This window comes from Lycorma delicatula, chromosome 2, assembly GCF_047948215.1.
Source record: "Lycorma delicatula isolate Av1 chromosome 2, ASM4794821v1, whole genome shotgun sequence".
NCBI lineage: Eukaryota > Metazoa > Arthropoda > Insecta > Hemiptera > Fulgoridae > Lycorma > Lycorma delicatula.
This window is the reverse complement of record NC_134456.1, coordinates 16,316,697-16,333,138: the sequence shown is the minus strand read 5'-3', so window position 1 is coordinate 16,333,138 and position 16,442 is coordinate 16,316,697. Positions and strand designations below refer to the sequence as shown.

General features: G+C 33.0%; 1 protein-coding gene across 1 annotated transcript in view; it reads left to right on the top strand.

Moving 5' to 3' along the window:
• Positions 1 to 16,442, top strand: part of LOC142320505 (uncharacterized) — a 75,453-nt gene that overhangs the window by 31,891 nt on the left and 27,120 nt on the right. The window contains exon 5 of the mRNA XM_075358368.1: positions 10,126 to 10,341. Coding sequence (XP_075214483.1) covers positions 10,126 to 10,341 — 216 coding nt within the window. The remainder of the gene's footprint in view (positions 1 to 10,125; positions 10,342 to 16,442) is intronic.

Below are 16,442 nucleotides of genomic sequence, written 5' to 3'. Positions count from 1 at the left end.
TTCAGTAAGTAAATATGAAATAAGAATGAACTAAAATGGATGAAAAAATATCTGGTGGACCTGAAATGTATATTTAAAAATTGTGATTTACATTTATGACACTTGAATTCCTCTGTCGGTTGATAATACGAGACAATTTTTTTACAATCATGGCAGGCATTTTGCTTCGCAGACAATGTCCATTGTGTAATAACAAAATGAAGCTGAATGAAGATCGACACATATTCCATTGTAGAAAATGCCTTTGTATACTTAACAAACATAAGAAATATGAAAGTAAACAGTGTAAAGTAGCCATTTCGCAATATGCCAATACATGGTTAGCCACCGCTAGATTAGAATTACCTGTTATTTTACATTTCTTCATAATATGGTGTGTAATAAAGTCACCTTGGCAAGATATGTTGTGTAGTGAGCTAAATTTATCGTCTAGTACTGTAGTAAATTGGAGTAATTATTTTTGGGAAATTTGTTTTGAATATTTGAGTACTAATTCAAAAAGGTTGGAGGAGTAGGCAAAGTTGTAGAAATCGATGAAGCCAAAATCAGTAAACGAAAATATAATCACGGCAGAATTATAAGTGGAAATTGGATATTTGGTGGAATGCAATGAGACACAAAGTTTTCGTGGTTCCAGCACCAACACGTGATAAAGAAACTTTGCTCTGCATTATAAAGGACTATGCGCACCTAGGTACTACAGTTATTAGTGACTGCTAGAAATCTTATGATTGTTTACAAACAGGAGGCTTCCAACACTTAACTGGTGAATCATACATACAATTTTATACATCCAGACACTGGGACACATATGCAGACAATTGAACGTCAATGGAAGGAAATAAGAAGCAATGTGCCACGTTATGGAAATTCCAAACACCATTTCCATGGACATATAGTCAAATTTTTATTTAAAAAGAAGTATTGTGATTACAAAACACGATTTCACCATTTATGGCAAATTATAAGTGAGATACACATTGATTCGGCAAATCATGTGTGTGATGATTCTGCAGAAGTTTCATTGCAATCTGATTCAGATTGTTTATATGTTTAAATATAATGTTTCACTATGATATAAGTATGTTTTTTGTATCATTTTGTAATTTGTATTTGTGTATTTCCGTATCACTGTAAATTTTAACTAATTTTCTATTTTCCGACACCCAGAATACATTTATTAAATGAATAAATATTAATTTGAATGAATTTGATATGTTTTTTGTGATTTCAGGGTGAGGCACCTCAACTAAATAATTACCTAAACAAATTATCAATGAGTATATGATACCCTATTAAATTATCTCCATTTGTAATAATTTATTTACAACAGTAAAACGTAAACCGTTTTCTTTCACTTCTTTTCTCCTTCTTTAGCACCTCTATATACAAAAAATTCAAATAATAATGTGTGACAGCTTCACAGAACATCCACAGTTTTATGCCCCATCTGTGATGCTTTTTTTTTCCAACTGAGTGCCTCATCAACATACAGATTACTCTTTGGTATATAAGGAAATTTAGCCATTTGATTCATATGCTCAACCTATGGTTGAAACTGTGCACAATTGATTTCTTGTAGTTTATTTGATGTTTTTTTGTATGTACCGTATGAAAATGGTAAAAGCTGTAAATCTGTCATGACTAAACATCCATCCATCCAAAGGTATATACTGGCTGTCATATTTCCACCAATAACATTTATTGCAGGCTTTCTGTTGATCCCATATTTATCAAAACTGATATAAATGCTTTAATTTCAAACAGGGTAACTGGTATCCACCTTTTGGACCTACTACTTTCTTTTAAAAGATCCACATTTTCATTAATAAAGTTTTCAACATGTAAATTTGACATAGGTTTTCAATAGGGCAGTAGTAAAAAATAATCGAATATATTCAACAGGTTTTGTTGAGGGGAGGGCAATGCAACTCGTGGGTTTGAATATTTTCAAATCTTTAAAAACTCCAAACTGATTTTTTATACAATTTAATTTATTTATGTGTAGTAAGTATATTTTTAAAAAATTCACCTGGTTTAAAACAAAATCATGAGTCTGTGGGCTGGCAATTTGAGAAGTGTATGTACAGCGCCCAGTGGTTGAACATGTGACATCAGTCATTTCTGTTTAAGATTCTACAAATTTATTTATTATTTATTCAAATTTATTATTTATTCATTCTGTTCAAGATTCTACAAATTTATGAAAATCCTAATTACAAACAGATTACGTAGAAAAATAAAATAAATTGAACCATTCTAATGAAAGTAAATGTGATATATTTCAGATTTGGCGGTACTGATGCCCACAAAATATTAGACGGTAAATCTGTAGACTTATTTTTATTAGCAACAGGAGTCTGTTCATCATAGTTTTCCTCTTCAACTATGTGTCTAAAATCAATCGTCAGAATTTTGTTCTGTATAAGTGTCATGTTTTCTTCATTTTTCCAGTTTCATAATCATAGTCACTGTCATTTTCCCACCTATAGTATGTGACTCATACTATAGTATTAGTCACTATTACCATCAAAAATCTTCATCACTACTATTTTATACAAAAAAAACTTTTTAAATTCAAAGTCGGACATTACTTTTTTAACATTTAGTCCGTCCTTGCCTCTTTGATTATGAAGGTCCTGGTTTTTCATCATCTGCCACAAGTAATTAAAAAAAGGAAAAACAGAGACCAAGCACGAATTTACATTTCTGTCAGACACACCACTAGAATATAAAGAATGTGAATGAAGACAACTGCTACAACAACTTAGAACGTAATGACTGCACTCCCGCAGGCTGGGGAATGAACAGTAAGAAGCCACCACTTAAGTATCAATGGCACCGAACATCTTAAACTGAAAATTATATTTTATCCTATATCATCACCCTAGTTTACTTCTGTCCATGCAGTTTCATCTGATTCACTGGATGAATCGCTGCCGTGTATATGGTTGACTCTTGGGTCTAGGAGGTACTGAAGCGGTTAATGAAATATTTTCATATTCAGAATCATAATTCTTATGTCTTCTTTGATTGAAATTATCTGATGCTGATAGTTGATTGATGTCTGCATCAGAATTGTAGAAGATCAATAAACAAGTATATTTTAGTTCATATGATAAATCTATGGAAAATGCATTGTTCAAGGTCTGTTCAGAAAATAACCAAATTTTATTTTTTTAACCTTCATTATTAATTTTACAGATTATTTGTCCTCGTCCCCCTCAAATTACTTTCCTTCCCTCATTCATACATTTTTCCCAGCAGTGTTTTCACTTCACGAAGCGGCCCTGGATAGATTCATTTCAAATGGCCTTTAAGGTCCATGATGAAATTTGTTTCAATGTTAATAATAGTTTCAAAACTGCATTCTTAGAAAATGAACTGACAAAGCTGAGTGCAGGTGCATTGTTATTGTAAGGAACTAGGAGTTGTCTCGCCACAACTCTGGTCACATTTTGCTGAATTTTTCACGTAACCATTGTATAACGCACGGTTCATTGTTTCACCTTAGACAAAAATTGAAAATGCCTAATTCCATAAAATTGAAAAAAATGTTCAATTTTTTTCAATTGTCAAAGTGAGAGCATCACTTTGACATGCTTTCTTGGCTCGAGACTGACATGCTTTCTTGGGGCGTGGAGATCCTTTGCCATTCCATTGTAATGATTGAACTTTTGTCTCAAGGTTGTAGCCATAAACCTAGCTTTCATCTCCCATTATGATCCTTAGCATGAATGTTTCATTGTCATTGGCTTGTTCAAGAAGTTGCCAACAAACATCCACTCTTATGTTCTTTCTGCTGTTCGATCGTCAAACAAGGAACAAACTTTGCTGCAACTCTATGTATGTTCAATATTTCCAGTCGAAATGTCATGGCATAATCAAATTGAGATGCTAACCTCTTGTGCAAGTTCTCTGACAGTCAATCGGTGATTTGCGTGCACCAGATCATTGATTTTCTGAACGTGGGTATCATCAGTTGAAGTCAAGGGTCATCTTCAATTGACTGACTTCCAGTTTTAAATTGAGGAAACCACCGGTAACATTGCACACGACCCAGAGCATCATCTCTATAAGCTTGTTTCAAAAATTGAAATGTTTCTGTGAAAGTTTTCCCCAGTTTCACACAAAATTTTATCTTTTATCGTTGCTCCTGAAAATCACACATTACAAAAATCATTTAAACACATTGCACCCAAATAACAATAACATGAAAACCAAAACAACATATCAACAATCCAAGAACATGTAATTACAGAGGAGGTTATGCGGAACATATTGCTGCTAACCACACATCACTAATTATCTCCGTTGGCATGTAATTAAAAATGTTTGGTTATTTTCTGAATGGACCTGTATGTTTCATAAGTATCGATATACTCAACGTCCTGAAAACGGGATGTTAGTACTTTGTGCATAGAGACAGGTTCCAAAAACCAGACATTAGTACTGAAAGGGTTAGTGTAAGTATGAATTTAATAACTGAAGATGCAGGATCGTGGGAATATTGATTTTTGAAATTAATACAGTAAATTTAACTTATCTGTTTACTGTGTTTTAGTTGTTTATACTTCATTTAATATTAAATTTTATTAGCAGAGTGGTCAATTTGTTAATGAATTATTTGAATTTAAAAATAGATATGTGTGTATTAAATATACAGGGTCATTCACAGGAACCGGATGTTTTTGAAGTGGGTTGTACTTGGGCGTTCGCGGTGGGAGGGGCACGTGGCTGGTGTCTGACGTTTCCTTTGTTCATAGCATTTACATTTTAGTCGTTGAGATGGAGCCGTGGACGCTAGACCAACGCCTGTACGCGTATCTCACGTTTTGTGCGAAATGATTAATCCGTAACTGCTGTTCAGCGAGATTTCCACCGTCAGTTTAATATCCATCATAATCTAAGTGTCCCTTCTCGTAACACAATATTGCGATGGGTAAACAACCTTCGAACAAGTGGTTCAATATTGAAGAAAAAACCACCGGGTCCCCGACGAACTGCTAGCACTCCGGAGAACATCGAACGAGTAAGGGAAGCCATTGTCAGAAGCCCACGCCGCTCTAATCAGAGGCATTCAGCAGCGCTTCAAATGATCACAAGTACGTTAAGACGAATTCTGCATACAGACCTGCATTTTCATCCTTACAAGATAGCCGTCATGCAGCAGTTAAACGAGTAAGATTTCACGCAGCGATTACAATTTTGTAGACAAATGCTTTTGAAGAAAATGAAAATATGTTATTGTTAATGAGTGACGAAGCCCATTTTCATCTGAATGGCTTCGTCAACAAACAGAATTGCCGGTATTGGGCAGAAAGAAACCCACATCGGCTTCACGAGAGACCACTTCATAGCCCAAAGGTGACTCTCTGGTGTGCAATAGGAAAGGTCGGTGTTATTGGACCATATTTTTTTGAAGAAAAAAATATGATCGTTACATTGCGATTTTCATCCGTGAGTTACGAATCCGGGGAATCAATTTTCAAAATGTGTTGATTTCCAGCAGGATGGAGCTACAGCGAGGGCAACGATGGCTGTTCTCCGTAACTTGTTTGCGGGACGGATCGTTTCCAGATTCGGCGAGCCCCCACGGTCCCCCCACTTGAGTAGATTTTTTTCTGTGGGGGTTTATGAAATCGCATGTGTACGGCAATAAACCGCGTAGATTGGAGGACCTAAAGATCGCAATTCGTCATCACGTCACCCAGATTGATGTAGACATGCTGCATAGAATTGAGCCCTGTTACTGTGAAAGGCTACAACAATGTATCGCCCAAAATGGACAACACTTGCCGGACATAATTTTTCGTTCATGAGTAACAAATGCTTTGATTTAACAAGTGTTTCAGTACCAATAAAACTTTTTAAAGTAAATATTCAATTTATTATGATTATTTTAAAAACATCCGGTTCCCATGAATGACCCTGTACCACCTAGTACAGAATTTTGTGATAAGACAAAAAATCTTTAAAATGTTAAACCTAACCTTAAACCTCGAGTCAAGTGCTGCTATCTGATGCAGATTTTATAAGACCATCTTATTAAATTGAAATTTTGAGTGTATATATGCAATATTTTTCTAATATATTTAATTTTGTCATCTTTATTAATTTCACATATTTTTAAATTTCTGAATGTTCTCTCATTTTACCATATTAGATGAACCTAATTTACTATTTTTGTAATTTCTATAATGTTTTTTAAAACATCTATTTGAAACTGAAGGTGCATTCTATACACAAGTGATTCCAAATTACACTACAGTGTGTAAGAAGATGATTCTATAATTATTTTATTCCAAACCTAAAAAGTGTATTTTCCAGCAAAACACTTTAATTACCCCATTTTTCATAAAACCTAAGTGAGATAGAGATCTGAGACCACTTTTATTCAATTTTTACATTAAAAACCATAAACACCAAATTTATCCCTTGATTTTTCCCCTAAGAATTTTAGTATGGTTTATAATAATTTCACAGTATGGTTTATAATAATTTCACAGTATGGTTTATAATAATTTCACAGAAGAGTAAAAAAAACAGAGCTAAAAGATTTGCAAGCGGACTTCACTAACGAACCGAACTGAGTAAATATTAATTATTAAATTAAGTACCTCTCAGGTAATAACTTACGAATTTAAAAATATTTAGCCTTTTTATGTATCTTATCGCTAATAATTGGTGTTTCTCAGTCTCAGTCCAGTCATGTTAGCACAAAATAGAACAGTTACTCTTTATATAAAAAGCTTTCATTAAATTCTTTGTTATTTTTCCAATTGACATGTATGATGTAATGATATTTTCTCATGTCATAATATAATGATGTAATTAACATTTATAATGTAATTGACATTTTATGAGATGTAATCAAAAAAACCTGAAACTAGTAGATTGACTTATGAGAGTTTCAAGGACTAGTTCTTGAAAGCACCTGTTCTTTAGCTACGGGGCGTTCAACTTAGAAGCCACATCACTTAGTCTATAAATAATAGTTTGTCATATAATAATAATTTACAAAAGGTGTTGAAAATAATAAAATAACTTGTCAGAACATGTTCCTGGCTACTGTCTGTTTTACTGGCAGCCTGTCTGTTTTCCTGGATGGCATTGGTAATGTTAATGTTTGTCTTCAATTCTTGCAGGGTGTATGGATTCCTCTATAAACAATTGATTTTAAGTAACTCCACAGATAGTGGGTTACTTTCTGACTAGTCAAATCAGGAGAGCTTAGTGGCCACTATGGAGATGCCATATAGCATCTCCATAGTTGAGTGGCGCTGCTTGTTACAACCAGCAGTTACACTCTTACTCTCCAGTCCCTGACAACCAACATACCCCACCATGGTGAAACCTTGCTTCATCTGTGAAAACACTTGTTCTAAAATGCCAATGTTGCCTCTAATTAAGTTGTTGAACCATTGACATAGTGAAACCTTTTAGCATAATCAGCATTAGTTAGCTCATAGAAAACCTGCATTTAGCACAGATAACATTTTAGCATTCTCCTCACTGCATTGTAGGCTGAACCTAGTGAAATGTTGACTTAGTCTCTTCAAAGATGTATGAGGGGATCTTGTAACTGCTGTTTTAATGTCCTGTACAACATGTGTAGTTGAATTGATCTGTGTCTGGTCTACATCGAATCTATTTCACATTTTTTAAATAACTTCGGAATAATACTTTTCATTGGTGTTTTCTTTCCAGATTTTTCCTAAACAGGTGTTTTTTCCCAAACTCTCACTGACACATACATCTAAAATGGGTAACAGTTATGAACAACAACCTTTTTTTGAAGATTTTGAACAACCTTGTTCAAAACCCAATGCTCAACAGACTGGCAATACCAAAATATGCAGGCAACCTCCCCACTCTAGTTCCAGTCATACCAACATGTCCACATTACTTTAATTATCTCGCAGCAGTATATGCATTTTAACAAAAAAGTATGCATTTAGTTTAAACTACTTGGTGATGGGGGCCTCTTTAAGTAGAGCACTCAGTATATCAATTACCTTCTGCAACGCCCACTTAATTGTTTTTTGATTAATGACCCATCAGCTTGAAATTAATCATGAGTAAGAAAATCATCTCTGAGTCAAACTTTGTAAACACAAGAGTACACTACAATTATTATGCTGTTAGAGATGAAAACAAGTTTTGTTTCCTTGTCATCAATATTCTGATGTCTCAGAGTGTTACAATTGAAATTAATTGAGCCTTTCAGAGACAAAATCATGGACCACAACGCTATGCTGAAACCAACAAAAAGGAAACAAAGAACTTGTTCTCAGGCTTACTCCTAACCTGCCTTGTAGTTTGTTTTTGAGAGATTCAAATACGGCGTGGCTCATTGCTTCATAAGTCAAGGCAGAGAACTTTGATGTGGATTTCACAAGTGGTCATAAAGATTTATTTAACACAGATTTTGAGTGTATTATGTTCATAATTCCATGATTCATGACACTCATCATTGCATAAGTAAATATTCATTAATCAACCACCAAATAGAATTATGAATTAAAATAATCACAATCACGAAACAAGGAATATATTTGATTCTTAATCATCTTCAACCATGAATTTTAATACATATTTTATCATCGGTTCAACAAAGGATATTAGGAGGTGTAATAATATGGATAAATGTAATTCATTTCTTTTATTTTATTTAATAATTAAACTTTTAATTATGCTTCCTTTTAGGAAAAACTCTGTGCCCTTGTTTTTTTCTATTACATCTTAGAAGCATTTTAGGGTCTACATTGCATGCTGTAATGTGATCTTATTTTTTTTCAACTAATATTTTGATTAGTACTGTAAATAATATTGTAAAGGTTCATTGAATATACTGCTTGGCTGTGAATAACTGTTTTATGTTTTCTTATTCTTAAGAAATGAGTATTTGTGTATGTGTGATTGTTTTGATTGAATTATAAGATTTTAAGACATCTAATAGCTTAATTATTTCTTTATATATTTAAGGTTACTGGGAAAACAGATGAGTTACTGAAGCCTACCAGTCCTTGATAACCACCGAGAACTTAATCAGAAAAGATCATCTGTTCAAAGATTTCCAACCTGGCCCTTCTTGAGAGCTGTTATTGGTTGATTGTTCATGACCATTTAGGGTTCAGAAAGGTTTCTGTACGTTGGGTACCACACATCTTAACAGAACATCATAAAAAATCCAAATGGGATCTGCCTTGGAATTTTTTAATGTGCTAGCAGAAAAAGGTAATGAGTTCCTTAATTCAATTGTTACCAGTGATAAAACATGGATTTCATGTTACATGCCAGAAGTAAAACGGCAGTCAAGTGAATGGCGTCATCCTTTAATCACCAACCAGAACAACAAAGGCCACAACCATTTGGATGCAGTCAATCCTTCAGCCACAACTGATGGACACACTCTTTTGGGATTGGTTTGGCATACTGCTGATTGATTTCATGCAGAAACCTACTGCGAAGATACAGCACACCATTCAAAATCGACGTCATGGGTGGCTGATTGACGGCATTGTCCTCTGCACGATAATGCACGTCCACATGTTGCAGGTTTGACACGTGATTTACTGAGAAATTTCGATGGGAAATTACGATCACACACCATATAGTCTGGACTTCACTCCTTCTGAACTTATAAATGCTGTTAATCAATGGATTAATAAAGTGTAAACTTTTTTACCATGAAATGATCTTTACCATTAGAGATAACCTCAATTTGCAGAAAAGAAAAGATAGTTTTTTCATTCAGAAAAAACCTATGCTCATATTTTACATATGCTCATATTTTTAAGCTTTTTTATTTAATAAGTGGTTCAAGAAATAAATATTCATTTTTTTTTTACTAATCTATGCTTGTATATGACAACTTCTAACATCCTCACCAACTCCTATCTCATACTTTGAAAAAATAAAGCTAAAAAATACTTTGATGTTCTACAATTAAATCTTCTCTGTGGGCTGAATAAACCTTTATTTCTATCAACCGTGTTGAAGATATATCTATTAAAAGCATTTGAACTAAGGTGTCACTGTTTATTTTAAATGATGAAACAACAGTTATTTAAGATTTTCTTTTATTTGTGATATTTGAAATAATTTCTTTATATTTTGTAGAAATCATTGTTTGATGGTTTGGAAGAAGAAAATAATGGTAGTAACTGGCAAACAAAAGCAAGTCCAAAGCATTTAGTTCTTAAACCAAAACCATCCACTGGAAATATTGGCAGTATTAGACGATTAACAAATGCTACAAATAATGATGAAGAAGAATCTAGTGTGATGCAGTTAAACTCAACTGTGTTTAATGATTCAAATACCAAAGAAAACAGAGTAAGTATAAATGTTGTTCCTTGACCTATAACTTGACCTATAAGTCATGTAAACCATTTTAGAAATATCAAATTCAAATCAGTTTTTATATAAAATATTATAACTCTAAACTACGTGTATGATAGTCTTAATGTTCACTATACTAATAATTAAAGAAACTATTTCAATAGTTTTTTGTAAAGCGGGCCCTAGAGATGCATATCAGCATAGTAAGTGTAACAAATACTTCCATTTATTGTTTAATAATATATAATTATATAACCTTCAAATTTATAATTACCACTGAATGAGCTGAAAATTTCAGCTCGTAGGCACTAAAAAAAAATTACTGAAGTAAAAATACAAGTTTCACGTGTGTGTAACACAACAGGTTTAATGCAATTTTTTAAATTAAATTTAATTTAAATTTCCATAAATTTAGTAAAATTTAGAGTAGCAGATAACATTCATTCAATTTCTTATTTTAAGGGGCCAAAAAATAACTGGAAGTAAGTCTGGTTGTGGTATACAAACTAGAATAAGTATGTGATATACTTGTAGATGTCACCATAATTATTCCTAAGCATTTACCTGCATAGTGTCGCTAAATATATGTCGGCAATTTTTAATGAAAAATTGAAAACAAGATATTTCTATAAAATTTATTGTACGAAGTAAAACATTCACGCTATTTGATTGTTAGCCTAAGTTTGAGAGAAGAATTTCAAAATTTCAGACTCTTTCTAAAGTAACAGAGATATGAGTTTGTCCTGCAAACAAATAAATGGCAGATTTGATCAAATAATGAAACCAGTGTTGATTTGTTTATGTTAAAGGAATCACGCGTTAAAAATGTTTGCTTCTAGTCAAACTGTGAACAGATAATTTTGAAAGAGTTGAAACGATTACATGATAGTGTGTGTATGAAGAAAATTATCAAAAATTTGGTAGCAGTGATTAGATTATTAACCACAACACCCTCTGCTTATATGAACTTGAGTTTGTTGCAGTTTTTTTCTGTTAAAAAACAATCCCTCATCCTTGTTTACCTAACCTCATGCCATGATTTGTCTTTATTACTACCTCATAAAATATAAGTGAAAACATTTCTCTGTTGTCAGTAAAGTGAAAAAGAAAATGTTGAAGTTCTTGAACTACTCCTACACTGAAGAATTATAAAAAGTTCTATCATGGGGGGAAAACATCTTCCGTTGAAAGTTAAAATAAGAGGACAGTATAGTTAAGAAGCTTTAATTTAAGTCGTATAAAATCTTACAAATATTTTTTTTTAATTTTAAATCGCTTTATTTTTATTATTCATTTTATAAGGTTTGTAGTAATAGATAAAAGAAGAGGTTGGTGTTCTACAATCTTCAGTGCTGTAATTTAACCCTAAGTAAATTTACTAATGTAAGATGTAATGAAAAAAGGTAATTCCAGTTTTGATTAGATAGATACGAGGAGGTATATTCTTAATTAGAGTGGTCAGTTTTAAATTTTCAAAAACTATAAATATATGCAGTGTAACCAGATGGCGCTTTCAGAGGTCAATTACTTCAAGTAATTGTCAGATGTTAGTAACAATAGTTTAGTTATTTTGTTGTTTATATTCATCCATTTATAATGAGTGCTACAATTTGTGATCCCCCAAGGGTGAAGTACTAATAGTAATCCAATTTTTGATTGGAAAAAACAGTTTTGCAATTGAAATTCAAATCCACATTTATAAAGTTTAGGGGCTGAATATTATAAGTGATGCTAAAGTAAGACAGTGTTACTGTAATTTGGAGAATGGCAAACATACATTAATGATAAACATAATCAATCATTGACCGTCAGTGATAACAGATAATTTGATTGAAAAATTTGAGATCCCAATGCAATGGTGGAATTCATCTCCTACTAGTCCAAAGAAGTTCAAATAAGAATCTTCGGAAAAGAACCTTATTGCTTCTATTTTAGGACAAAAACAGCATCTTCTAAAAAATCTGTCAAACTGTGAACAGATAATTTTGTTAAGAGTTGAAACGATTGCATCATAGTGTGTGTGTTAAGGATATTATCAAAGATTAGGTAGCAGTGATTAGATTATTAACCACAACACCCTCTCCTTGCATGAACTTGAGTTTGTTGCAGTTTTTTCTGTTAAAAAACAATCCTTCATCCTTGTTTGCCCAACCTCATGCCATGATTTATTACTACCTCATAAAATGCCAAATGTAAGTGAAAACATTTCACTGTTGTCAGTAAAGTGAAAAAGAAAATGTTGAAGTTCTTGAACTACTTCTACACTGAAGAATTATAAAAAATTAATTTTTATAACTTATTAAAATAAGAAAGTTACAGTATAGTTAAGAAGCTTAAAAGAATATTAAGTCGTATAAAATCTTACAAATATTTTTTTTTTTTAAATTTTAAATCGCTTATTTTTATTATTCATTTTATAAGGTTTGTAGGAATAGATAAAAGAAGAGGTTGGTGTTAGTAACTGTCAGATGTTGAAGTTCTAGGAGTAATCCAATTTTTGATGATCGTTGGCCATCAGTGGTAACAGATAATTTGATTGAAAAAATTTGAGAAATCAATGCAGTGGTGGAATTCATCTACTAGTCCAAAGCAGTTCAAATAAGAATCTTCAGAAAAGAAGCTTATTGCTACCATTTTAGGACAAAAACAGTGTCTTTAAAAAATCTTAGAAGAGTAATAAAAAAGAAGTGACATGGGATGCTATCCCGCAGGATTTTGTTTTTGCATGACAATGCCCAGCCAAAAGTTGAATATCAATCAGTGAGGCTATTGGAATAGGGTGGTCATCCATCTTATAGCCCTGACGTAGTTCCCAGTGATTTTCTTTTTTGTCATTTTAAACAGTAGTAAACATGCCATCATACATAACAGCAATTGCTTCTCGGATCTTTGCCTTCAGTTCTTCCGTTGTAGCAGGTTTACTGTGGAACACTTTGCTTTTAAGGTGACCCCACAAAAAGTAATCACAAGCTGAGAGATCAGGCGATCTGGGAGGCCATCTAATGTCACCATTTTGTGAAATGATACATTGTCCAAACAATCGGCGTACAGCTGCCATCGATATTCGTGCAGTATGTGACGTTGCTCCTCCGTCTTGTTGAAACCAGGCTGTGTTAAGAATCGGTGGAATCTCTTTTGTTGTTCCACCACAAAGGTTTCAAGCATGGCTATGTAACGAGCCGACGTCACTGTAATAGCAAAATAAATAAATAAACCGTTGTCATCCTCAAAAAAATAAGGGCCTATAACACCGTAAGATGATGAAGCACACCACACGGTCACTTTCTGGCTGTGCAACGGACGCTGGTGTAGCTGCGTAGGATTTTCTTGTGCCCAGTATCTGAAATTTTGCTTGTTAACAAATCTTCTGAGGTGGAAATGTGCTTCGTCTGACATCCACAATTCATGAACAAACTCTTTGTTATCATTTATCTTATGAAGCATTGCATTACAGAATATTGCTCGTACAACTGCATCGTTCGGTTTCAGTTACTGGACGATCTGCAACTTGTATGGATGGTATTGCAAGTCCTTCACTAACATTCTTCTGAGAGACGACGGATGTGATTGACCGATGTGGACTTCATGTGACAGAATCTTGTAAAGCTTGAACATTCTTTGGTGTACGGACGGTTCGCTCACGGCCTGGAGGTTTCTTTTCATTGCCGAACCAGTTTCCTCAAAATTAGATGTTTTAATTGCATGTGCTGATGGAACACGGTCGGGCCGTCCCAGATTATGTTTTTGTAAAACACTTTGATAGCAAATGCACGTTGCGCTCCACTCCAAGGATCCATGACAACTAAATGGCAGGTTAGGTTAGAGAGGCTGGCGCCACTTATTATTGGTAGCCCACAGCTACAACACAACTTTCAAAATTTCCTGTGTCTTTGAATCACTCTGTAGAATGTTAAATTATTCAGTAGTCAATATTAAAATAAACAAGGACAACCAGTATATAGAAAACCTACATCTAATAATATAACAATTCAGATCACCCTTGGTCTCATAAAATTAACACAGAAACAAATATGATTAATAGAGCAATCAAATAAAAACATAATAACAAAAGTTAAATAATGAAATAAACATCATAAAACATAGCGGTTGAAAATAAATATGATACTACTTTAATTAATAATATTTATAAATAACAACTATCAGAACACAATAAAAAAATAACTGCATTACAACCAATACAAAGCAAGACACAAAAGAGTGAAAAAATATACAGAAAGTATTTATACACTAATTTGATGAAAATATTAATGAAACTTACAATAAAAATATATTTAAACCAACATAAAAAACCTAATAACTACATAATAAAATATTTAAAAAACAAAACTAATAATAATAATATTATATTTAGAAGAAAAGGAAAATGTTGAGAAGGAAATTCTTAAATCAGCAGAAGTGAACAAAGAGAATTGGTAGGAAACCTTGGATATCGAAGGATACGTTGCAGCTGATGGATGAACATGGAAAAAGTATAAGTATGAAAAGAATGCTAGTGATGAAGAAGGTAAAAGGAACTATCAACAATTAAGAAATACTGAAATACTATTAACGGGAAGTGCAATAGCGAAAGAAGAGTGGATTAAAGAAAAGTGTTCAGAAGTGGAAAGAGAAATGATAATTGGTAAAATAGACAGACCATACAGGAAATGACATAATAAAAGATAGTAAATGATTTATAATATGAAAGAAAAGGTTGATAAGGTAGGTGTAATAAATTGAGTTTTATGGAGGAAATGAATTAGAAACTGATGTTGTAGAGCAAGAAGTCGAAGAGGATGAAAAGGTAGATACAATATTGAGATTTAATAGGTCATAAAAGATTTGAATGACAGAAAGGCTCCTGGGATAGACAGGACCACCTGAAGAATTATTGCGCAGTACAGGTAAGGAAGCGATAGATAGATTATACAAACTCTTGTGTAATATTTATGAAGAAGGGAAAGTTCCATCAGAGTGTTATTTATGAAAGAAAGCAGGAGCAGATAAATATGAAGAATACAAAACAATTAAGTTAACTACAAACACATCAAAAATCTTAAAACTAAAAACCTTCCGAGCACGCAAATAAATTACAGTTAGCCCTTTTTGTTCTCTATATAACTGTTTTTTTTTAATTTTAATGTCTGCATCTGAGGTGATTTTAATGTTTAATGTTTTACTGCATTGGCATTACGGTATAAAAGCAGAAAGTAATTTCACAAGGAAGTGCTTACATCAAGGTAATGAAATAAAAAGCACACAAAACTAGTAAATAATGAACAATTAATGTTAATATTCTAAGTAGACATTCCATTTTATATAGAATATACACAAACACCACACAAATAAAAAATTAATAGCCACAAGACTAAAAAAAAATGCAATGATAAAGTTATTGTCTTACCACGGAATAAACAAATTTTGCACATTCTATAATTAAATAAATCAAATTACACAAATCTGTGACTACATATTACTAACATACACTTGGAAAAAGCCAGGCGATACTGCAAGGTATCAGATAGATTATATCATGGTTAAGCAAAGATTTAGAAATCAACTCGTTGACTGCAAAACCTACCCTGGAGCAGACATTGATAGCAACCTGAAGAAAAGGTGTCAGATGAATCGGTGGAATTTAGTTGAGGAGGTAAAGGAAGAGGTAAATTTAGAGGAAGAGGAGGTAAAGAAGATTTTTGAGGAGGACATCACAAGAGGTCTGAGTAAAAAAGATAAGGTAGAAAATGTAGAAGAAGAATGGGGGAATGTTAAAAAGGAAATTCTTAAATCAGCAGAAGCAAACGTAGGCGGAATAAAGAGAACTGGTAGAAAACCTTGGGTTTCAGACGATATATTGCAGCTGATGGTTGAACATAGAAAATATAAGAATGCTAGTGATGAAGAAAGTAAAAGGAACTATCGGCAATTAAGAAATGCTATAAACAGGAAGTGCAAACTGGTGAAAGAAGAGTGGATTAAAGAAAAGTGTTTTCTGGAAAGAGAAATGAACATTGGTAAAATAGACGTAGCATACAGGAAAGTTAAGGAAAATTTTGGGGTACATAAATTAAAATCTAACAATGTGTTAAACAAAG